The 26,246-nt window shown below is 49.2% G+C and overlaps 1 protein-coding gene across 1 annotated transcript in view; it reads right to left on the reverse strand.

Annotated features, from left to right (window-relative positions):
- Nucleotides 1-26,246, reverse strand: part of RPF1 (ribosome production factor 1 homolog) — a 231,025-nt gene that overhangs the window by 36,439 nt on the left and 168,340 nt on the right. The window contains exon 6 of the mRNA XM_069641594.1: nt 9,161-9,243. Within this exon, the coding sequence (XP_069497695.1) occupies nt 9,161-9,243 (83 nt within the window). The remainder of the gene's footprint in view (nt 1-9,160; nt 9,244-26,246) is intronic.

The raw sequence follows: 26,246 nt of genomic DNA on the forward strand, positions 1-26,246 counted from the left end.
GACTTTTTAATTTTACCCTGCAGCGGTCTCATCTGACAATACCACATATTACTCAAATATAACTGCTAGCCGATTAGTACACCAGGTAAGCCAGTGGCCTTGTTGCAACAGACCTCACGATCAACCCACACATAACACACTCCTCCCGACAATCGCAACCCAGGGGCTGGCCGCTCTCGCAGCGGTTTCATCTGACACACCATAACATCTCTCATCCTCCCTGCCAGCCGACTGGTACCCCAGGTAAGCTAGCAGCTTTCGTTGTGGCACACCTGTCCCACTATCAACACACCCACTCAAAACACCACCACCACCACCACCACCATCACCCCCATTCGCCTTGAGAAGCCTAGCCCCCCAACCCCCCCATCACCATGCAGGATTCTCAAATATAGGTAAAGCATTGTATGATAAGGACCTCTGCTTTTTCCGATAACTGGGCAAGGTTTTCCACTCACTGCACAGGGTTTGAGTACAGATGTAGCATCCATCACTGTGTTCTGTATGACGAAGCCTACTGCGTTGGGATGCCTGGACGTCTCTCCCCTATGGGGCAGGTTTCTGAAGTCTACCCGTGGCCTCCATTTCTGTTTACCATATGTCTAAACCTACTGCACTGTGAAACATAGGCCTTTCTCCCATTATACAGGACTCCCAAACCTAGATTCAGCCTCCATCCTCGTTTAATATACGCAGATACTGGCTACCACATGAAAGCTAGGCCTATCGGTATAGGATTCTCAACTATAGACCTGGACAACTATCACACCAGCAGAGCAATATCTCAGCCCATCGTATGTATATCTCACACCACTAGTGTGCAGACAAGCCGCAGGCACGGCCAAGCAGCCATGCACGATAGAACAAGGCTACGGCTAAGCACATCCGGCCTAGTTCGCACATAGCCGTACAAACACCTGACGTACCTCAACACCTCTTCCACTAGCATACAGCGACCACCACCCGAAAGGAACCAGGAATAGCTGGCCACACAGGCGCTCTCAACAATAGCAATCTATATCCAACCCTCAACAGCGCCCACAAGTTTCTGACCTCTCTTGGGCTGCTTAGTGGAGCTTTGCCAGCCACACAAGTCTTAGAACGGCAACATGCACACATGCATCCCCTAAACTCCCTAAAATCTCCAACCACATCAACTACGGTCACCAAGGGCGTTCAACCAAGAGAAAGGCACATTGAGGCCACACAAGTGGGGAAAGAGCGCTATATAAATAACCAAATACAATACAATTACTATGAAAATCTTACAACAGAGCTCCCGACTACAACCAATCCTTCATTGTACAAACAGATGCTTCTAACACAGGGATAGGTGCAGCAGGGAACACACTATCTTCTTCATCGGCAGGAAGCTGAAGGACCGTGAGACAAGGTAGGCAACCATATAACGTGAATGTTTGCCATTGTGTGGTCTCCAAAGGAGTTTAGGCCATACTTGTATGGTTCTACTTTCATTATTCAGACAGATCACCAACCCTTGAGATGGTTAATGCAGATGAAGGGAGAACATCCAAAATAGTTGAGTTGGTCAATCTGCCTTCAAGGGTTTGATTTTACCATAGAACATAGGTCAGGGTGTAATCACCAAAATGATGGACTCTCCATAAAGTATGGCCAACTGGAATAGGAGATTCACCCAGTAGTGGATTAAGTCCTCGTGTCACTTAGTCTGGGAGGGACTAGTGTTGGGGAGAATTCTCATTTCTGTGCTAATTCCCTTGAACCTTGGAGACCCCCCCCCCAGATCTTTTGCTGGACTTTAGGACTTCATTTTAAACCTGGAGTGAGTGAGACCTTGTGCTCACCCTCACATGTGTTTGACCCGCTAGGCATCTACTTTTTGTATGGTGACAAACAGCACCTTCAGTGCAGGGTCACATTGAAATCCTTTAGATTTCTCATACGGTTTAAATAACTTCTTTTGAGAACTACTGTTCCCAAGAACAGCAAACGGAAATTGACTTTACTTAACTTCTCTTTGTAGGTCCAGCACACACCATTTTGGAGTGCTGGGGGGTTACATTGTAGCCTCTTATCCTACATTCTCATGCAAAAATATTATGTTACCCCTCACTACTTTAAATGGCTGGTGGCAGTGGTTTAAATGTTCCTACCATTGTGCTTTTCTACCGCAGGCTGAATCCTCAGCTGCAGTACAGCACCCATGGGTGACCATGGCCCGGTCGTCTTTTTTCACCATTTTCTGTTTGTGAGGTCTTTCTTGGGATTTACTCTGTGCCTCAAAGCCAAGTTGAGCCCTTTGTTTGCTTTGCCTTTGGCGAGCTTCAGCCCTGAAATCCGCCTCTGGCTCTAGTGTGTCTGGAAAGGCAGGATGTGAGGGAGGTTCCCGAAACTCCCCTGTCCTGTCCTTGGTCTCTAGGAATGCCTGAATGCAACCTGTCCTGGTGTGATTGATGGCCAACGCTGTGAATGAATGGGAGAAACCTGCTTAAAAAGGCATGGGTTTTGGGTCTAGAGGCATAGTCGACCACTGGGAGAAACACCCGACAAACAATCCGTGGACGAAGCTTGCTGCATCCTCCTGGACCTTTGAATTGCCCAGTAGGACCATGATGCTGTGCCGAAACTCCTTTTTCTGATTGACAAAAGCTATGTAAGGGACGACTTCTTCACTTGGTTTAGTTGGACCAACTAACCCCTGAGACGAACTCCACTGGACCATCTTCCCTGATTGGCCTTACTTCTTCACTGCTGCAAGAACCGAGTGCCAGGGGTTGAGAAATCCGTAGTAGAGTGCAGCGTCTGCACACCGGCAAGAAGTTCTAGGAGTCTCCTAAAGACTCTCCAGAAGCAGGACGACCAGAGCTAGAGTCATCTCACCAGAATGAAGCCCAAACGGTAGCCGAGATACACAGTGATGCTGTTTACCGAGCGCTGAAACCACGAAGTGCTGGTGATCCGAAAAGAGCCCGTAGCTGCAGACAACCTCCAAATTGCTGCCGCAGGAGCCATCCAGACGTCCTCCCTCTTCTCCCCACAACTGAGGCTCAGGAAACCCAGGGTCTGCACCGCTGCAACAGGACAGAATCCAGCTGGACCACTCTTCTTCAAACCAGAGGTACTGTTTAGGCTTGGGGTACTTACCCCAGTGTCTTTTTGAGATGTGCTTTTCTCAGTTGAGACTTGCAGTGGCTTACCTTAGAGTTGATTCCAACTCTGCTTTTCACAGGCTTAACAGCTTGTGACCCTACAAGTGATTTTTACAAAAACTCTTGTGCAAGACCGCTCATCTAAGAAGTGCCCCAGCGCGATCAACTGTGCTCCAATTGACTTTGGCTGTCCTGGCTCTGACTTCTAGTCCATTGACTTTGATATCTTGGTCCCTCATAGGTGTGAACTGGTTTTAGACTGTTTTTACTGGGAAAGGCTTGTCTATGGAAGATTTAGTTGTCGTTGCATATATTGAGAACCTGTTTAACCTTTGTTTCCTTCCTTTAACCTATACTTTCTGCAACCTAAGAATCTGGAAAGTGCTAAATAAATGCCATAAATGCAATGTCAAAATTGCATTGTTAAACCCTCTTCAGGATTCTCAAATTTAGGTTTATTATCCTGTTTAAAATGGCAATTGATAGTCTCATTATCCGAGTATCTTGAGTGTGTCGTCTTTCCAATTTTAACTTGTCTCACCTCTGTCTCGTCTGCTTGCAACCTGCCCCGTGTCCATCCGTAGCTTTTTCGCCTTCCCTTCCCCTTCTCTTTTCTTTCTACCTACTCTATGGTGCTCTCCGTCTCTCTTCTCCAACTGCTTTTTGATCGACTATCCTGCTCTCCTCACTAAATCTGGTAGGAAGAAGTTTAAAAAGGACATCCTGGTCTACAACCCAGGCCTCCCTATCGCTGATACCTATACCAGTGCCTTCTCCAGGCAAACTGTCACTGACAGCCTCTTTGTCGTTCTCTCACCAGACCTAGTGACCCTACATATGGTCTTGGTGCTCTCTCCCTTTTCCTCCTCTGCCATTAATGGTGGCACCCAGTGGGAGGCCCTCCTGGCCTTCTTCCACTCCTCCAAGGTCATCATTAAGGTCTATATGAATGGTACCATCCTGGTCCAAGGCCCTCAGGCCTACCTTCTCTTCGATAGACGCTTCTCGCGCCTCATCAATTTCCCTTCTTCTCCTGCTGTCCCCTCTCCCTCCTCCTTGGCTTCCTAGTCTCCCGCTGCTGCCTCCCCCTTGGCTACCTTGCCCTCTCCTCCTTCCCTTTCTGCCCCCACTCTGGCTTCTTCTACATCTCCGCAGGGCGTACACCTCTGATTTGTACCCCTCCCCAAACTCTTTCAAGAATGGCAACCCTCTCCATATTGCCACTCTCCACTCTCGCTCAGCTGTCAAACATTCCTCTGACATCTGCCGCCTACTGGAGGAGCTTGATCTTGATGTCCTTGATCTCACCGATACATGGTTCATGGCCAGCTCAGTCACGAGCTTTGACACTCTCCTCCCAGACGGTTAAAAGATCCTCTTCGCTCCCAGGTCCAACTGGTCCAGAGGTGGTGTAGCCTGGTCTTCCCAGAGTGGATTCCTGCCTCTATCATTCCTACACAGGCCTACTCTTTCGAATGCCTCGTATGCAGGCTCTTTCTCCCTCTCCTAGCCATTCCCTTACTGTGGCTACTATCTATCGGCCACCTGGTCAGATCTCCTCCTTCCTCTCTGAGTGGGCTGACCTCTCCTCTTCCCTCCCGGTCTCCACCACTCAACTTCTCCTTCTTGGAGACTTAAACATCCACCTGGATGTTTCCTGTCTGTCAGTGGTCTAAGTGTACAAAAAGAAGTAGTGGAACCATGTTCCCTACTGGCCTGCATCGCTCCCCACAAAGCCCATTGATTAACCCCCTCCCATGCACAATACAAACCCCAAAACACATGCGCCTGATGTTTAAGGGAACATCCAGTGCAGTGCACTGAAAGTGCAAGTTTCAATGTGTTTCTACACCTTTATTTTAAAACGAAACCGTTCCGGAACAGTTTCTTTTTAAAATAAAAGTATAGGAACGGTAAAACCTATTTAAAAGAAGTATAGGAGCACCGCTCCCGACTGCTCCCGCCCACTTAGACCACTGCTGTCCTTCCACTGGACTCTTTCGCGACCTTTGCGACTCCCTCTCACTCTCTATTGTCCCCTCTGGCCCGACTCGCGCTGCGGGGCACACTCTGGATGTTCTGATCTCCTCAGACCTTCCCCTTTCTATCTCTCTGACCACTCCTCTCTCCTGGAGTGATCACTTTCTCCTTTCCTCCCAGCTCACCCTCTCCACCCCTCTGGCCAAGCCAACTCCAGCACTGCCACCCACCTTCTCGGTCATCCGACCCATGAAGCGCATTTCAGTTGAGGCTTTCAACGCCACTATCTCAGCCACCCCCCACCCCTTTGACTGACTCGCACCCTGACAGCCCTTTCCATGCTCCATTCCGCTATATCTGATACTCTTGATGTTCTTGCCCCTGTCATGAGTATCCAACTGAAGCCCAAAGCCAAGTAACTCCTGGTACGATTCAGATCTTGTAAACCCTCAAACGGAACTGCAGGGTGGCTGAGAGGAAATGGTGTGCTTCTGGTGCATCCTCCAACAAACTAAAGACAATACCGGCTCTCTGTCCTCACCAAGAAGAGCGCTCACATCCAAACCCGCATCTCTCTGGCATCTAACAACTTGGCTGACCTCTTTAAAATCTGGAAGGAACTGGCCAATCCTGCCACAGTCTCTACCTCTCCTGCCCCCTCCAGGGCCATCTGCACGGCACTGGCTTCTCATTTCATCTCTAAAACTCAGGACATCCTGTTCTCCCTCTCTCTCTTCCTCTGCCCCTCCTCCCTCTACGCCCTGCTCTTCCATTGGCCCCCTCTTCAGCCATCCCTCCTCCCTCCTCTGCTTTTCCCCTACTCTCCTCAGACGAGGTTTCTAGACAGGTTCGATCAATGAAAGTCTTGTCTAAACAGGTTCATCCCTGTTCCTCAAAAACCATCAAGGACCACATTGACTCCCTGGCTTCTGCTCTGGCCGACTTTTGCAACCACTCCTTTGCCACTGGAGTCTTCCCTTCGCCCCTGAAGCACTCCCTTGTGCACACTTCTTAAACCCTCTGCCGACCCGTCCTGCTCTGCTAACTATCACCCAATCTCCATCACCCCTTTCCTGGGCAAGCTCTTGGAAAAGCTGGCCATCTCCCAGCTCAATCATCACACTTAATCGGTTGGTGGTCTCCATGACCATCAGTCTGGGTTCAGAGCCACTAGAAGCACAGAAACTGCTCTCCTGAACATCTGTGAAGACCTGCTCTCTAACCTTGATTCCAACACCCCCTGTGTCATCTTACCAGATCTCTCTTCTGCATTTGACACAGTCAACCATGCCATTCTGCTCAACTGTCTCCGTGATAACCTTGGTATCGCCGGTCAGGCCCTGGTGTGGTTGACTTCTTTCCTCTCCGATCGACCCTCCCAGGTTCAACTTGGGTCCTTCCTCTCCGCTATCTCTACCTGTGGTGTTCACCAGGGGTCCAACCTCTCTCCCTGGCTCTTCAACCAATACCTGGCACTTCTTGGCCACCGCATTGCGACGCTGTGCCCTAATATCCAGTGCTATGCGGATAACACTTCGCACATTTTCAGGCTATCCTCAGCCACATCTACTCCCTCTCATCTCTGACTGTCTGCCATCCAGGAGTGGTGTGCCGCCAATGGGCTCTGCCTTAATGCCAGTAAGACGGAGATTCTCCTCATCAGCACACCTGCTCCCTCCTTTCCCGTCACCCTCTGGCCGGGCTCTCTTGGCCCTCCTCCTGCGCCCACCAGTGAGGCTAAAAACCTCGGGGTCAACTTCGATTCCACTCTCCTGCTTTCCTCACATCTCGGACGTCTCCAAGAAGTCCCTGCCAGCTGCACCTCAGAGGTATTCTTCCTTTCCTCTCCTTCCCCCAGAAGCCCGCTGTCTCCAGAGCTCTGCTTCTCTCTAGGCTGGACTATTGCAATAGCCTCTTTCTAAATCTTGCTGCTTCTACTCTCCGCCCTCTGCAACTCATCCAGAACAGGACTGCGAGACTTGTCCTTGGCCTCAAGCCCAGGGATCGTATCTCGCCAGGTCTCAAATCTCTCCATTGGCTTCCAGTGGCTGCAAGGATTAAGTTCAAAACACTCTGTTGTCCACAAGGCCTTCTGGGGCCTCAATACCTTCAGCTCTCTCTTCCCAAATATCTTCCTTCTCGAGCCCATCGTTCATCCGCCTCCAACTCCCTCAGGGTCAGTTGCTTCTCCAAAGAATGAGTTGGTGGTGTATGCTGGGGCCTCCCTCTGGAACTGCCTCCCTGAAACTTGAGAACCATCTCTGGTTCTGGAAGCACCTCAAAACCTTTCTCTTTGCTTCTGCTTTTTCTCTTCCTCTTCCCTGATAACTCCTGGCTGTAACTGATACTGCATTGGCTACCTGGCCACCCTCTGCTCTCGGGCCAAGGTCTCCTCCCTCGCCAGACGCACACCTGCACTGCCCTCCCTGGCAACCCACTCACTTGCGGACTGTTTCTGTATCCCTACAGTCCTACTACCAGCACTTGACACCTGATGTCTGCACTTTACTTATTATTATTTATTCTATTATCCCATGTACTGCACTGTCCCTCCCCCTTCCCATGCACTTGCACAATCTGAATGATACCTGGCATAGGAGGATCGCTGTCTGTCTTCCCTCTCCCCCCCACCCCCTTGCCTCGTTGCGCCTTGAAACACTTGCGTATAGGCACATTGTAAATGCCATATCATATCGTACTGTCCTTGTGAATGAAGTCACCCCCGGGTGTAAAGCATATCCAAAGAGTATCCCCCAACATACGCAATTTCTGGAAAAGTATTTTTAAAGTATATTTGATTGTTACACATCTTGCCCTTTTACAGAGAGGTTATTTAAAATTGATGTTAAATAACTATTTATAACTGAAACCTTGAGTGTAAGTGTTACTTGGTTATTTGTAAATACGAATTTCATTGCTACAGCTCACATTTACACCCCTTGAGATAGGCCTGGCTACTCAGTCACACTACCAACTTGTGCAGTACAGACTGATACCAAAAGGTGGGTTACTTAATACCAAGCAGATAAGTGTTGTGTAGTCTCACACAGCGATACTACACCAATTCGTACCCAGCAACCTCAAATTACGTCACTCAGTGTGCTGGAATACGTTTAGCTTAAGAAATGTTCACTCATGTAGTCTATTGCTCTTGTTGAATCCTAACTTTGGGATGAATGTTATCATTAGTAACTGTGTATATATAAATACATATATTATAACTAAGTGGGTAAGTGTTTACTTAAAATACCTGCATTTACTAATTTCATTGTACAGCTCTACTGCTCACATCACCCCCTTTTAAGATAAACCTAGCTACTCAGTCACTCTACCAACTTGTGTAGTACAGGCTTATATTAAAAGGTGGGTTACCTAATACCCAGAGATAAGTCTTGTAAAGTCAGACACCAGTTGGACTCTACAAATGCTTACCCAACAGTGGGTAAGTTGGAGTAATTAAGTTATTGGAAGAGGGCTTTCAGCAGAACTGCCAAGAAACCAAACAAAAAAAAGTTGCGATTTTATTAAAAAAGAATCAGCGCGTTTTTTAGAATTTCAGGTTTACCATAAACTGCCACAGGAGGATGTCATTTCTATGTTTGTAAACAGATCTGGTACTTTCCTTTTTTATTTATACATGTTCCTGCTCTTGCCTGGCCTGCCTTCAAACCTTCCAACTACTTCATTTTTAAAACTGTTTTAGGAGTAACAGAGTCAATTCAATGCAATGACCAACACAAACTTGAGGTGAAAGGAACAGGGATGAAATTAAAACCTTTGAGATAGCTTTGGTGAGGTCTGGCTATACCAAAGTTGGAGAAAGTCATTCATGAAACAGGTCTAGTAAATATTAATTGCTACTAAAGCTTGTGCTATTTTCAATATGTAGTAACAGTGAAGAACATGCCTGCAAGCATTAACATGGAAAGCGTGTACCAAAATACAAATAAACGAAAATGAAATGCTTCAATGTAAATTTACCTTGCCTGGCCAAAGTGCTTCTGTACTTTTAAAGACCCATGTGCCGTGACCAATATCTACAAACTCACCTTAATCTCTTTGCGCAGGCGAACACTGCTCATTTTAAAGTGTGCAGTAGGCCCATCTGGTAAATGAGTCAACACAAGTCCATCTGGATGAAGAGTTAAGAAAAGAGGTAATTTTATCAAGAAGCACAGTCAAACATTCTTGTTTCTCTACAGGAGCTGGATGGTATACAGTTTATGCTGGCCATAACAAATGATTGCAATGTATTTGAGTTGTCAGCCTAAGTTAGTGAGCCAATATAAAATCGGTTTGAAAGAAGCAAAACAGAATTAATTTTCAATAAAAGATTTGGCAGAAAAGTCAGTTGCATGGTGTTAGGGGAGCTTTCCTAAAGTCCTACTGGTAGTTAAGACTTTAGTAAGGTATCCCAGTGGTTTATAGATCTCCAACTCTTAGTATCAGTCTGTACTAACTCAGGACCTTTGTAAGAGTGGCAGAGCAGTCAGGCGTATCTTAAGAGAAGACTTTAGCTGTACACTGAAGCTTAGTTCGACATGCACACCAAAGAAACTCTTACACTTATAATTTAAATAAATGATATATTATATATACACATCAGCATCACTTTAAACACTTCAGACATTTACATTAGAACACTTTGGAATAGGCCACCAGGGGGCGCAGGCAACATGGCTGCCTGAGCTGAGAGCTCCGTACCCAGCCCCGGGTAATCGCTGATAACGCAGTGGAGTGGGGCCCCCACTCATCTCGAGACCCCCCCACGAGACCGTAGGAACCCTCGGCCCCCAGCTGGGTCCAACTCCGACCCTCGGCCGTGAAGGCTTCGCCGAGTTCGGCCATCCGAGGGAGCCGCTGGCCCCTCCCCCCACACCGCGGCGTGGGACTCGACTGCAGGCCGCGGCGGCCGCGCCGGATCGGGAGAAGGGGAGACGCAGAGAGCGCGAAAAGCCGAGACGGGGACTGGACGCGGGACCAGCGAGGAGATAATCCGAGGCCGGGACCCGTAGTGTGGCGCGTCGGCCCGGCGCGAAAGGTGAGAGCGCCCCCAGCATACCCAGGACATAGAGGGGCGACGCAGGAGCGACCCCCCCCCCTCTCGACCTCAATCCCCTCCAGGGACACGACGTGGGGCAACAACCCTTGACACCCCCATGAACTCCGGCCTTGGAACCCCACGACGGGGGGACAAACGGGACCCGCCACTACGCCAGTGAATTCCGGGAGGACCCCGGGTGGGGAGATCCACGGCAAAAGGTGGTGAGCACTCCACCAGAGCACGACGCCGCGCACATACCCTGGGAGGCATACCAAGGGACCACATAGACACCAGACCTCCGGCGTCTCGACCGGGTCCCGCTCCACACACAAAACCGGTGTCTTTCGGGATCATCAACGGGGGGACCCCCGCCCACCAGGAGCTCACCCGCCCCACCCACGGGGCTACGAACTACACACGGCGCCCTCTCACGAAACGGTGGAATAGACAGGCCGCATCACCCACCAGAGTGCTCTTCCCATGAGCTGGAGGGAGACCCTCGCCAAATACCAATTCGCGGCTCCTGAAGGCGAAATGGCGGCAGGGAGTGCCTCTACCCCCCCCCCCCGACCTGGGGGCGATACAGAACAATATCCAGACAATCCTGGAGGAAATACGCGGGATGAGAACGGACATGGGGGCTAAATTGGCTGACCTTACCACCAAAGTCACCACCCTCGAGGACCGGATGGAAGGGGTCGAGAACAACCAGCTCTCCACGGCGCTTCTCGAGACCCAGATGGAGGTCAGATTTCAGGACATGCTACGGCGGGAGGAGGAACTTCGGTTCAAAGTGGACGATATGGAGAACAGAGAAAGGAGGAACAATTTGCGCATTTTTGGGCTGGTGGAATCCGAGGGTGAGACCACACAAGGTCTGGAGGGCAAAGTACTGGACATCATAAGAATTGTCTTGGGTGATAATGCTGGAGACGAGATCAAATTTGACAGGGTCCACCGGGCGGGCGGAGGAGGCAGAGGCCCGCGTTCGGTGTTGGCTCGGTTGCATCACTACAAAGATAAAGCCAGGATCCTCGAGAAGGCAAAGAACCTAGGCAATATCCAATACGGAGATTCCAGGGTGTCAATCTTCCAGGACCTCTCAGCCCTCACCCTTCTAATGAGGAAGAAATGCGGTGCCCTCACAAAATGGCTACAGGGGAAGGGGGTCAGATACCGCTGGGGCCACCCCTTCTCCCTATCGTTCGAATGGCAGGGAGAGAAATATCACTTGGCCTCGGGGGAGGACATCCAGAGGGCCACGGACGACCTGCTTGGTGACCTGCCCGCTCCCTCGGGCGGCGGGGAGGGTGGCGCCAGAGACCCCTCCAGAGGCCCGGTTGGTCCGGGTAAGCTCAGCGGCAAGTCAAAGGTCAAAGGCACTCGTAAATTTCAGAAAACGAGACATCCGCCAACGGCTTCTGAGGACCGCCCGAATCCATGACTATACCACTCTCCGGGGGGTTGAGGAACCCTACCGATGCTCCTGTGCTCTGAGCCTTGGCGGAGCTGGATACGAAGGCCGGGCTGCAAGGGGCCGAGGCCGGGCGCCGCGTTGGCGCGAGGTTTAAACCGCCGGATTGAGGGGCGGGAAACAGTTGAAGGCAATGTTAATGTTTTGGTTGTGTTTTCCCCGATGAGGGGCTAAGTTTGAACCTTGGGGTGGGCGGGGGGGCGGGGGAGTTCGTTGGTTCCCGTCCCGACCGCCCACATCGAGGCAATGGTTGGGGTCGACACAAATTGGGGAAAAATAAGAGATGGGGATCCCTAACAAAAGAAATACCCGGGGCTGGGGTAAGAGTCCTTGGTGGTTCGTTGACCAACCCCGACACCTGTTGGGGGGCGTGGACGGACGCCTTACAATGAAAGGGAGTAGGGAAGGGGGGGGAGGGAGGGGGGAGGACAGGGAGGGGGAAGTTGGGTGGGGGACACAGGGGATGGGAGGGGGGAATAGCCGAGTCAAACTAGGGTTCATAACGCAGAAACAGACCACAGGGCAACACTGCGACACAGGACAAATAGAAGGGGTTTCCCCACACGACAATGGTTGAGGGCAAGATAGGCACACTCAATGTCAAGGGTCTCAACTCACAGAACAAGAGATCACTGACGAGTAACATGTTTCGCAAACAACAACTAATGGTACTCTTCCTCCAAGAAACTCACTATAGACAGGGCAAGGAATCACCCATAAAGGGAAGGGACATCGGATCCAACTACTGGGCCTCCCACAGAAGCTCAAAGAAGGAGGGGGTAGGGATCCTCTTGAATAAAGCGTTCCACCTCTCCAATATTGAAACCAAGAGGGGCTATGGGGGGCGGTTCCTGGCAATTAAGGGCACCCACGAGGGCGAACGCATCACCCTGGCCACTCTTTATGCACCCAACTCCGGCCAGATTGGATTCCTCACCCAAATCATGGGGACGATCGATGAATGGGCGGAAGGGGCCATGATCCTTGGGGGTGATTTTAATCTTGTAATGGACCCCAAACTGGACTGGTGGACGGCCCGAGGGGTTGAACCCAAGGCGACATCTAGGGATAACATCTCGCTCCGGACTCTCCAGAGGGAACACTATTGGGAGGACGTCTGGCGAACAGCCCACCCAGAACCGGGGGGCTACACATTTTTCTCCCCCCCACACTTTACATACACCAGAATTGACCTGCTCCTGATCTCCAGAGAGGGCGGCGGAGTAGCCACAGACCCACGAGTTGAGGCAATAACCTGGTCCGACCACGAGCTTCTGGTGGCACGCTGGTCTCTCCCCGTCTCCCCCCGGTCATCACACTGGAGGTGCAATGATTTGCTTCTCAGAGACCCAGTCTTTAGGGACTTCCTGAAAGGCGAAATGGCGGCATACTTTGAAACTAACGACAATGGGGAAACAGACATGTCGACGGTGTGGGAGGCGGCAAAGGCCACCTTTCGCGGCCTCCTCATAGCAGAGGGAGCCAGACGCAAACGGGAAAGAGGGCTCATCGAAGCCAGGATACGGGCAGACCTTGGAACCCTGCGGAGTAGGCTCAATCGGGAGGGGACAGACAGGGAATCCATCTTAACGGAAATGAGGGAGAAGAGACAGGCCCTACATACGGTTCTCATAGGAGAGGTGGTTAAGAAGCTGAGATACACACGACAGGTACTACGAGAGGGGAGACAGGGTGGGAACGCTGCTGGCTCGCAGAGCCAGGGGATGCCGACTGGAGAGGAGGGTTGGTCCCATTCGAGGCCGGGAGGGTTCCATGCTTAACAATAAGGCGGAGGTCGTGGGCTCCTTCGCAGATTATTATAAGGAACTGTACACAAAACAGGAGGGAACATCACCAGAGGAGATGAGGGCATATTTGGAGGAATACCCCCCGCCCCACCTATCCGAGGTGGAATTACAGGAACTAGAATCTGACATAACTGTCGACGAGGTCGAGGCAGCCATCAAAAGGCTGAGGGTGGGCAAGGCCCCGGGGGGAGATGGCTACACAGCCGACTTCTATAAACAGTTCGCACCCTCGCTGGTGGAGCCCCTGGCCAAGCTCTTTAACCAAATTCGCAATGAGGGGACGCTCCCGCCCTCCTTCCTCCAGGCCCTAATCACGGTTATTCCGAAGCCAGGGAAGGACCTGAGGGAATGTGGCTCCTATAGGCCCATCTCCCTCCTAAATCTTGATGCCAAGATATTCACTAGGATTCTGGCCTCCCGCCTAGAGAGGTGCCTTCCTCGACTAGTCCACCCCGACCAGGCGGGTTTTATACTCAATAGACAAGCCTCGGACAGCATGCGTAAGACTCTCCATGTGCTGTACTCGAGGGAGATCCGGAGCGAAGGAGCCCTGCTCCTATCCTTAGACGCAGAGAAGGCCTTCGACAGGGTGAGCTGGGAGTTCATGGGGGAGGTCCTCTCGGCGGTGGGGATGGGCCAGAGGTGGATGGGCTGGCTGGCGGCACTGTACTCCTCCCCAACAACCAGGGTAGTAGCCAACGGGACGAAATCGGAACCTTTCCCCCTGGGGCGGGGTACAAGACAGGGATGCCCACTGTCCCCCCTGATATACGCCCTAGTCATGGAACCCTGGGCAATCTCAGTACTCAAGAACGAAACTATCACAGGGGTCCAACTGGGCGACTCCCACTGTAAGATTAGTTTGTTCGCAGATGACGTCCTCCTGTATATCACTAAGCCATCACGGACGATCCCTCATGTACTTCAGGCCCTGACGCGCTATGGCAACCTCTCTGGGTATAAGGTCAACTTAAATAAGTCTGTGGCCTTCGTGGGGGGCCAGTTGCCGGAACCTGAGGTACAATATGTACAAAGTCTCCCCTTCCAAATGCAGAGAGAGGGGTTCCGATACTTGGGGATCCAAATTCCATCTACCCCGGGCGACCTCTTTGAGCGTAACTTTACCCCACTATGGACAGCGGTGAAGAGAGATAGAGAGGTGGGCGGCGGCGGGGTTCTCATGGATGGCTCGGCTCAACCTGATTAAGATGGTAATACTCCCTAAATTTCTATTCCTTTTCCAAATGCTCCCCACCCAGGTGCCGAGGCCCTTTCTTAACTCAATGAAGCGAGTACTGCTTAGATTCCTCTGGGCGGGCAAGAAACATAGAATATCTTACGATGTCTTGACAAGACCGAAGGAGGATGGAGGAGTGGGGTTCCCCGATTTCGATGCATACTACAGGGCATCTCAGCTAAGGATCTTGGTTGACCATTTTAACCCAGGGACGGAGAAACAGTGGGTGGCCCTGGACAATAGACTTCTCGCCCCAGTCACGATTGATGAGCAGTTATGGGTCCCAAGAACACGCATTCCGAAGAGGGTACACGAACACCCAGTACTGGGGGTCCTCTGGTCGATCTGGAAGGAGGGGAGTTATTTCAGGTGGCTCACGACTTGGCCCTCACCGCTGAGTTGCATCTGGGCACCTCCATTCCTGGCCAAAATAGCAGAACCAGCGGCATACCAGAGTTGGTACGAGGCGGGCCTGGTTAGGGCCTGCCATCTATGGGTGGGGGGATCCTTCATGCCCCTTCCAGACCTCGAGGAGGCGCTAGGTCTGGGTAAACTGTCCCCATTCCGCTACCTTCAGCTTAAGGGAGTTCTTTCAGAACCTTCATGGGGGGACACTCTTAGGAGAGACCTCACGGACTTTGAGAAAACAATCATCTCCACCCGGGGCTCCAGGGGGGTGATAGCCCGGTTGTACAGACTCCTCCTGTTTTCAATTCCAAGGGACCCCCCCCCGGCACGAACGCAATGGGAAAGAGACCTGGGAAATGCAATAGATGATAGGAGATGGTCCAAGATGTGTATCCGAGCTCATCACTCAACCACATCCCTCCAATATAGACACCAGGCATTAAAGGTTCTACACAGGTGGCACTATCCCCCCCAGAGATTATCCAGAATGCTCCCGGGCTATGACCCACACTGCTGGAAATGTCGCAACACCACTGGAGATTACATACACATGTGGTGGTCGTGCCCCAGGGTACAGATGTATTGGGGAGAGGTCCTATCCTGGATCAAGGGAGTGGATGGGATAGACAGACCCCTATGTCCCTGGCTGCTCCTCTTTGGGATCGAGGTCGGGGACGACCAGGAGGACACCCAGGGCCACATGCTCCAGGTCATGCTTGTGGCGGCCAGGAGTTGCCTGGCCCAAAAATGGAAAAATCCAAGCATGCCACAGGAAAAGGAATGGGTAGCCAAGGTCCGAGCGATCTATGATATGGAGTTCCTCACGCATGTCCTTGATGAATCCAGAACTAACATCGGAGAACTTTGGCTTCCGTTCTTTGAGAGATACGAGAGCAATGCGTGAGGGGTCCAGCCCTCAGGACGGGCCCGGCTCCACCCCTTGGACAGAGCGATAATGTTCAGGTGGGGACCCCATAGACACCCACTGATTGGGACATGTTCTCTCCCCCCCACAAGGGGGCCTTGTAGGGTTGAGCCCAAGGACAAATGTGCAAGATGTGCTTAACGCCTGTGCTCTGTGAATGTGTATTGGACTCCGCAGTGTCGAATTCAGACTCTACTTTGACCATACGGCTAGGGGGGGGGGGGGGGGGGGGGGGGGGGGGGGGTAAAAAGGGCTATTGGTAGGAATGTTCCTTTTTCTTTTTAAAATGTAATGTTTGTTTCTCTGATGCAACGTTTGTAGTAATAACCCACAAAATGTCAATAAAAACATATTTTCAAAAAAAGAACACTTTGGAATGCTTGAGAATACACTTCAAAGGACACCTTCACTTTTGTGTTGGTTTGAGATTACATTTGTAGCAACGTTAGAAAGGGAAAAGAATATCGCGTTATCGGTTATTACATGCACCAATATTTACTCTGCAAACATACAGTAAAGTCACTTTAAAGGAGGAAAATTATTAGTTAGTGTAACATTAGCCTGGTTCAAAGTTCTAGAGAGGGTTTCTTCGCACAGCAAATCTTAAGTCCAAAAATGCAACCCTAGCTAAAGGCAGTTTGGAGAGGGCTCAAAGCCTTGACGCGCAGCAGAATACGAAGAGTTCCAGAGGATTTCTTCTAGTGTTATAGAAGCAGCGAGTTAACAACTGACAAGGGAGACCTGTAGAAGAACTTGAGATGAAGGGACACACGCAGCGACTTGAGTCGACGGTAATAGGGGGTGACCCTGGACACCTATGTACACTCCAACACTCTGGAGTGACTTCTTGGAATTAGGTAAGCAGTACTCTTTTCCTCACAGTACCTTAGTTTAGAAGAAAATGTTTGTGCTGGATGCTCCGTAATGTTGCAGCTCTGAACCCGACCTCCAGATTCCTTGGTTTAATGACTGAAGGCAGGACAATGGACGGGATCTCTCAGCGGCAGTCTTGAGGGAGGACCTGGGGTACGACTTTCAGAAACTTCTTGGTTCACTCTGCGGTTTTGGCGCCTTTCCTGCAGCACCAACAAAGGACACAGTTCGTCCGGTCAATCTTTGCTACCTGCAGTCCTACACTCTGATGAGGGGGTCTGGGCGAGTTGGATCGGATCTCTGGAGTGTCCTTCCGAGTCCAGCAAAGTTTTGGAGGGATTCACCCTTTCCACAAAGATGCACTCTAAATGGGCAGCTGGTCTCCTGGTTTTGGGGGTACTGCAGCGCTGGAAACTCCTAGGACCTCAGGAGATGGCTCAATTCAAAGTTAGTCTTGGGACTGGTTGTTCCCTCCAGCCAAAGGGAAGGAAGAGTCCTCTTCACACAGAAAACTTGGTCAGGACAGCAGTGTTGGATTCACAGTGTTGCAAAGGGTCTGCAGGAGTGGCTAGTGCTAGTGAGAATTCTCACTCTATGGCTAATGTCCCTTACCTATAGTCCCCCCCAGCAGCTTTGCTGGGTTTGAAGGGTTTGTTTTTTCCTCCTGCTAAGAGTTTGACTCTTTTTTCCCACTCTTAGGCATATTTGCTATGTGTGTTCTAGGCTATTTCTTTGTGTTTAATGTCTATGGGGTTTATCTCACACTCATAGGGACCATCTTTATACACATGTGTTACACAGCACCCTCAGTGCCGTGACACAGGGGTGTCATAGTGACCCCCAAACAGACTCCATACCCTGGGACCGACTACTGTCTCCCAGGGCATGTAAAGTCCCCATTGACTTTACTAGTCAATTTTTATGAACTAAACCATAACACCCCATCTTACTATGGAGGTACTGGAAAGGTGTAATAGTTTTTCCCTGGTGTTCATTTTCGAGAGGGTACTGTACAGTCCCTCTCAAAGGTTTCAGCTGGTGGCAGTGGTAACTACCAAAAATATTCGACCGCAAACATTTCCCTATGGGATTTTCCCATTGTTCGAGGCTACCACTTTTACTGACATCCTCTAACGTACTGCTGGTTTATTTTATTATTAACTTTACTCCGGTAGGTTTCATTTGCCAGAACTTTAATATACATTCTTTCTCCTGTCTTTCTCTAAACTCCTAACCCAGGCCGGGGATCCTTTGTTCGCACTCTGCCCTGATAGGCTGGAGGGTCTCCCGCCAAGAAGACCACTCCACTGTGTGAGTGACAGCTAGGCTGTATGAATGGGGATCTTTTGCATAAAAGCAGGGTCCTGAGGACTGGAAGAACAAGACGTCGCCACTGGAACTAAGTCGTCGAAGAGGAGAGAAGCCAAAGACATCTGCAACGACTGAACCACTGGTGAAGCCTTCTGCAGTGTTTCACCACTTTTCTCCACACGACGAGAGAAGATCTTCACTTGCAAGAGCCTTCTTCCATTGAGCTGATGGGGCCAACCAGTTTGTCAATCGCCTTCCTGGACCTGCCCTGGTCGAATCGCCAGTACCCCGTACTCCGAGACCGGATAGCCAGGCACCCCGTCCACCCGGACCGCGATTTAAAGGAGCGTACCTTTTATTTGTTGAGTAGCACCACGGCTGGTTTCATCCCTGGGGAGTGCAGTAACTCGAACCTTCCTCCATGACGAGAGCCTCTCTTCCCTCTGCTGGATCCCCTGAACTGCAGGAACTACCAGGAACAACCGCCACCGCAGGAGCCTCTTCATTTTAAGGTACATTGTTCCGCCAGGCCCCCCTGTTCTCGTGGTAGTGCTAAAGGTGTTTTAAATCCTTTACCTACCTGTTGGGTTGGCCGCCCCTATCCTCCAACTTTGTCTTTCACCTGCTGCATCCACCTTTTCGAATCGTCAACCCAAGACTTGACTGCAAGAACATTTTGCTCCTGGGCCCTTGTCCTGTACCACCGACTCTGGCACAGGCCTATTGACTCTGGCTGAATTTGTTAGAACTGCCTTCTTTAGATTGCTTCTCAACTAGAACTGTGTTGATGCACCTAATTCTTATAACCCCCTTTTTTCGTCCCACTTTTAAAACTTGTGAAGTGCCATTTTGCTCGGTGTTCATTTAAGTATTCTCTATGCTAAAGTACTGCCTTGCTTAAACTTGTTCACAGACTTATGGGAAGTGTTGCTAGGGTGTGTAAGAAGATATTTATGCATAACGTGTGCTTTCCCTCCCTTGTGAGAAATTGCTAGAGTGCCATTTGTGTTTGGTTTTCACTCTTGCTCAAACTGGTCTACAATTTAACTAGGGAGTTGTGTATATTTTTCTTGACTTATTTTAACTTGCTTTATTGACTGTGATTAATGTATTGGACTAGAAGTGTGTAAATAAATATATATATTCTTTTTAATACAAAGCTTTGGTCAGTGTTTCCTTGTATCATAGTACTGTAGCCCTATTGTGTAAAACCTGAATACTGCTCATCTCCCTCTTGAGCTAAGTCTGACTGCTTAGCCACAGCTAAGTCTTTGTGGTACAGACGGATACCAAAGGGGATTTATTTCTCATACCTGTAGTCTTAATCTCCTAGTGCTCCCTAAGGGAACTGCACAGGATTCTGCCTAACAGCTGGTTGTCGTCTTCTTCAGTAACTTTAGCTTCCAGTGGTCGACTTGCTTTTCACTCCAGAAGCCGCACCTTTTATAAAGTCCCAGCACACACTCCTCTGCAATCTCTCTCAACATTTTACAGAAAGGAGAGTTTGTCCAATCAGGACAGCCAGACAAAGGGGTGGAAGACGACTCCTCCACTTCCTGCCTGCCCAGACACTCTGGAATCTAGGCGGGGAAACCCATGGTCACAGACACACCTACCCCCTCCCAGAAAGGTAGAAAAGAAGGGCGGCCCCAAGTTGGTACTTGGGTGCCCCCATTGTGCGCTACCGAGGCTATGGACATAGCCTGCGGTATAAACATTACACACTAGTTGGTAGAAAACGCCCACTGCCAACAGCCATAACTAGGAGATTGTCTATTTGATTAAAAAGTAACAGCAGTAGAGAGAAGGGGAGGTACTAGATATCCCTGTGGCACTCAACTGAGGGTGGTGTGTGCCAATCACAGACTGAGTTTTGGGAGGGACGCCAAGTAGCTCTCCATCCTTAAGAAGTGTAGTTATTGAAGGATATACACAAATAATCTTAAAGAAGGATCCCAAGGGTGCCCAGCAACACTGCCCATAGGGAGCTGTGGAAAAAACACAGATGTCTTTAAGAGCTATGGAGCAGACATACTCCATACTACAGATGGAATACAGTTCCAAAAGACAGAGCCCTCTAGAATGAATGAGTGAGTGGAAAAAGGCTCCACCCATTCAGGATTGAAAGAAAAAGGTCCAGAAGTCCAGCAAAAATACTGGGGGTCTCACTAGGAGAGGGGATGAGGCATAAAAATTATAAATCTCCCTAACACATGGTGTAATACAGCACAGTAAGCGTCATACAGAAATAGTCTAATTCTTCGATGCCAAAACATAACTCAAAACACAAACATTGTGCAGCTGACATTTGTAGGAAGAGATAGAAGAAAATAGAAATCATTTATTAGGCACACAATACAAAACAAACAGGACAAAGGTCCTGCAACAGGGGGGCCCAAATGCATGCAATTTAGCAACGACCATCCCAAGCAACCTCACTAAGCCTAGAACGATGGGTATTGTGGGAGACCACCAAAGGCTGCGGGCAGGGCCTCAGTGCAACATGAGAGCCCCTGTACAATCCATATTTTCCTACAATATCTGGTTGTCTCGACTGTCCCATGCAGAATATCATTTCGCTCCATAAAAGATTGCTGTTAGTGAGATTTTGCAAGAGCTCTCTGGTGAGTAGTGTGAGACCATCCATTCTAAGGGTAAAACAGGGTGTCAATTACAAGACAGATCACAACAACAGAAGGGTTGCAATGGCAGAGCAGTTGTGGCTTCATGCTCCCAACCAGGTGTCAGAAGCCAAGTATAATCAAAGACCAGTGTAATTCATGTGCGATCCCGTTAGGACCTTGAAGAGGTCTAAACCCATGTTTCATTAATCCCAAGAAAGCCTTCATCATGTGTATTGTACCATACGCATGCACACCCCTTCCCATCCAGACCTTAACCCACATGCACACAAACACCCAGTCCTGATCTCACTCCCAGATACCCTTAACCCACAGAACCTCATCCACAACACATTTACCACCCACACGCAACGTCATGCTTTTTGAGCAGGATTTCTAGAATCTGGCCTGATGGACAGATTGTAGGTGGCCACCTTAGTTATAGTGAGAGTTAAGCCAAAATGCAATCAAGGTAAGCACGGAGAGCAGTCTAGGATATCCTCAGGACAATGAGTGGGGCCAGGGGTCAACAATTGGTCCACACAGTGAAACGCCCAATAATTCAATTTAGACATGCAAGCACAGAAATACTATATACTTATTTTGATCCCAAAACACACACTAGGAAATGAAACAAGCAGGTGATATTACACAAAACTCAATTATAAAATATATATATATATATATATATATACACACACACACACACACAGTCACAGTTAGGTTCTTAGGAATACATGCAATAACTCACTCAACAAAAAATGTTGCTGGACTTGTTGCTGGACATGTGGACGTTTTTCTTGTTCTCCTGAAAAAGGGGAGCTTTTTCCACTCATTCATTCTTACATGCTCTACTCTAACCAAGGGGACTTTGTCTTTGTGTTTTTTACCTTATATTATGGACTCTTGCTTTATTCCCTACCCTTAAAAGGCATCTGTGTTTCACATTTGCAGCACACATCACACTCTGTGCAGTGTTCCTGTTTTCCTAAAGTCCACTTGCAGTAAGACTTCATAAAACGATCCCTTGACATACAGGCCCCAACTCATTCTACTACCGAAAGAATCTTGGTAGAATGGCAGAGCAGCCAGGCTTATCATAGGAGGAAGATGCGAGCTGTATTGAAGTACACTGAACACAGTTAGTACAATAGTCCAAAAACACTTGCACATAAAATGTTATATTAAAATATACATTATATTTACAAAGAAAGGCGGAAAAATACTTAATTCACTTAACCAACACACACAGGAATTCTTAATACTTTTCAAAGGCCATTACTTCAATGGTAGTTGCTCGCAGTTACAATTATTACAGAGTTTGACACCAATTAAACGGCTTTTTACTTGCCATAGGAATTTCGAATCGGCCTACCCGCTAAATGCTGGCTGTGTTCTAAAAGGTTTGCTTTTTTCCCTTGTCTTTCTGAAAGTCAAAGCTGTATACTCCTGCCATTAGTGCTGTCTTAGTTTTATAACCCCCCCACCCCCACTCCACCAATCCCTATCTCTTGTCTTACTGTTCCAGCTCTCGCCTCCAATGTTCACGCCCCTCTGCTTTAAGTGGTAACTTTTACCTCATCCTCTCACTCCTGGCCTGATAGTTGCATTGCCCTGCGGCTAACTGGTTTGTGCTCTGCATTTAATTCACCCCCCACATCCCACCCCCCCCAATCTCCTCATGGTGCTCTCAATCATCCCCATCTTCTCCAACTGCTTCACTATCACCTATCATACCTCTCTGTCAAAGACTGCGATGAAAATATTTAAGAAGGATCTCCAGTCCTCCAACCCTGACCTGCCCACTGCTGGCACCTATGTGAATGCCTCTTCCAGGCTTACCTCACCAACAACCTCTTCTTCACTCGCGCTCCAGAACTTTGGGTTCCCCTCATGGTCTCTGTACTCTCCCCATCTCTTCCTCTCTCATTAACGGAGGTACTCTTGGCATCCTTTCTTTCCTTTCAGCGTCCATCAGAAAAGTTTCCTAGCATCCTCCACGGCATACACATGCAAATTAATCCGCGCAGCCAAACCATTTCTGTCGGACACTAGCTGCCTTACACTCGCTAGAGCCCTCATTGGCCCGCCTAGACTACTGTAACGCCCTCTACCTGGGATTGCCCAAGGCCACCACCAGCAAGATACAAACTCCCCAGAACAACGCTCTCAGAGCAGCCCTGGGCATCTCTAGAAGAGAACATATTACAGGAATTAGCCAACAGAACAACTGGCTCTCCACTAAAGACAAAATTCTGTTAAAAACGGCATCACTCACCCACAAATCTCTTAACATTGCTACAAACGTGCCACCATAGGGGGAAACAGCTTCCCGGTGAAAGCTGCCAAACTGTGGAACTCCTTGCCTCCAAATCTCAGAATGGACCAGCCCTAGCAGAACTTCCGTTCCAAGGTAGTCTCATGGCTGCAAACGGAGGCCCACTAGGACAACTAAATGCTGCGCTACCCGCACGCACTGTAACCACGTGTGCTTGCCTGTTTACATGTATATAATGCCTGTCTGCCTCACTGCTGCTTTGTATATAACATTGGTTTACCTCATTGTCCTTATGTATATACCTCATTGTCCTTATGTATATTCTATGATGACTGCAACTAAGGTTCGAAAATTCTTGTAAATGCTCTGCCCTGATACCTTTGGGTACGCTCGCACATTATAAATAATAAAACAAACAAAACAAACAAGTGAGGATAAAGAGGTTTCTAATTCTAACCAGCCAGAGGAGGTACACAAACATCATACGTGTAGATCCCATGGGAAACCTGGTAGGTCTAGTGAACCCTCTGGTGCCCAACCAGAGGGAAGTCAGCAGAAACCCTCATTCCAGAGAGCATTTGGGAAATGCTTTGTCTGTGGGTCTGCAGACCATGTGAAAAGAGATCCCAGATGAAAGGGTAAACCTTCAGGGGCCAGCACTGACTCCTTAGCCTTCACCCCTGAGGAAGAAGTACAAATGGCTAGTGCCCACTTTCACCTACTGCCTGAAAAACCCTTTGGTGTTCAAACCAGTGTATCCTTAGTGTCCTGGCGCCTGTGTAAAAACCAGAATATGGATGTGTATAGCTCCATTCCAGATAACACAAAAGAGTATTATATGGACAGTGTTCTTGTGAAAGGTCAGGATACTCCTGGCAGGAGACACAGTGGGGCCAGCAGAACAGTTGTGGATGAAAGCTTATTCAAGCCTGTGGATGTGGCTAAGGCACCCAAAGTTCCCACTAGATTTTGCTGAATGCCCGGTCCAAATGGTCCCAATTCTACCAGCTCTCATTCAGTGTAACCATTGGACAGTAAGGATCCCGGTTAGTGTACAGAATGAGGTGCCTGGGAGAGTCCTATTGGGGAATCACTTAAAAACACGAGTATTGTCCACCACCCCCAGGCCTCCCAGTAGGAAGAAACAGGAACGAACCAAGTTGGCTAGAGAGACAACCTTAAGCGACCACTCTGAGCCTGCGAGACCCTCTAGAGAGAACGCCACCAAGTCCTTGTGATAGGAAGTTAACCTCCAACCAAGGCAAATCCAAGACTAGAGTATTAGGGAAATAGGAGCCCAAACCATGCTCCATCATTGCCCCTTTAAATGTACAGTCTTTGAGCCACACTGCTTCTGAGGAAGAGGTGGATAGACAAATTGGGTCCATATCTAGGCCTGTAAGAACTGGTAATTCTCAAAACTGGTGGAAAACCAGGAAAGATAAGTCACAGGCTAAACACCTTAAGACTGTTGGATCTTCTGCCGAAGACTCCAGAGTAAATCCTAGTGTTAGGAGGGAAATTTGTAAGCCAGGTAAAACCAGATTTAAGGAAGTCGAAGCATGTACCTTGCTTAATCACAGTGCCTCCAACCAAGATACCCAAGTCCCAAACTGCTCTTGTGAGATCGGTGGTGAGGAATAATGGAGGCCCCTCTAGGTCGAAGGGATTTCTTTCTAAGAACCCCTGAAAAAGCCTATTGTATGTTCAGAAGTTGTCACAAATTCTGAGGGACTGTTCAATCTGTTAGGCAGAATCCTGTGCAGTGCCCTTGGGGAACACTGCAAAAAGATTAAGACTACAGGAGTAAGCAGTAAACCCAATTGGTAGCAGTCCGCACCACGCAGATTTACCTGGTAGCTCTGGCTGAGCAGTCAGACTTCTCTCAAGAAGAGTAGGGCAGTATGCAGAGCATACACAATAGGGCCAAAACACAGTAGAGCAAACAAACCCGGACCAGAGCTTTGTATAAAAAGTATATATTTATTTAAAACACACGTTATGGCATATACTAGCTCTCTCAATCAAAAGCAAGTTAAAACACAGTCAGGTAAACTATACACACCTCCCTTAATAGTTATCAGACAAGTCAGGGTTAAAACACTACTATTTGTTAGAACAGAGGTGAGCGCTTAACCAAGATGGCACTCTGATAATGTAGTTAAAGTGAGAGAAAAAGGCAGAGCAGAAGAATAAAACAGTTCAACACAAGAGTTCAGAGCAAGGGGAGAAAGGCAGGTTATACTGTAGAGCCAAAGTTCATAGGCCAGGCACAAAGCGAAATGTGCCCAGGATCACACGGTTTAAAGTGCACTGAAAGTCTTTGCAGAGTGTTCAAAAGAGGTTTGGGTGATTCAAAAGATATAGTTAGAAGGCCTGGAGCCAACCCAGTTTACAAGCCAAGGATTTAAGGGTCACCTTTAGCAATCTGTAGAAAGGGAGGGCAGGCAGGACACAGTACCTTAAAGAGAAAGGAAGCTACAGCGGGTGCAGTTGTTCCTGGCAGTGGTTGAAGTTCGTGGTTCCGACCAAGGGAAGAGAAGATCTCATTAAGATGGGGACGTGGAGTCGCTGCACTGCACAGGGATGAAACCAGCCACGGAGTTCCCGATTAAAAGGTGCAGTCCTTTTATTCGCGGTCAAAAGTGGTGAGCTTGGCTATCCGGCCGCCGGGGTGCTTGGCACGGGCGATTCAACCAAGTGACGTCTTTGGAAGCGAAAATGGACGAACTGGTTGATCCTACCAGCTCAAAGGGAGAAGACTCCAGCAGAAGATCTTCTCTTGTCGTTGGAAAAGTGGCGAATTCGTTGCAGCACGGCTTCACCGGTGGGGTCGTCGGTTGCAGGTGGCTCAGCTTCTTCCCTCTTCGGATTCTTAGGTCCTGTGGCGACTTCTGAAGTTCGTACCAAAGGCCCCGCTTTTATGCAGAAAAACCCCCATTCATCAGCCTAGCTGTCAATCACACATGCTAAGTGGTGAACCGGGCGGCTCACCACTGGGCCAATCAGAGTAGAGTGTGACTTGGGTTGCTAAGGCAACGCAGTCCAGGGTGCCAATTCCCCCCTCCACCCTTCCTGTGGAACCCAGACAGAATGGCACCATTTGGAAGGCTTCTGTGGAGAAGCCCGCCAAAATAGTGGAACAAAGGGCTCGAC

This window comes from Ambystoma mexicanum, chromosome 1q (genome assembly GCF_040938575.1).
Source record: "Ambystoma mexicanum isolate Mex_15411 chromosome 1q, UKY_AmexF1_1, whole genome shotgun sequence".
Classification (NCBI taxonomy): domain Eukaryota; kingdom Metazoa; phylum Chordata; class Amphibia; order Caudata; family Ambystomatidae; genus Ambystoma; species Ambystoma mexicanum.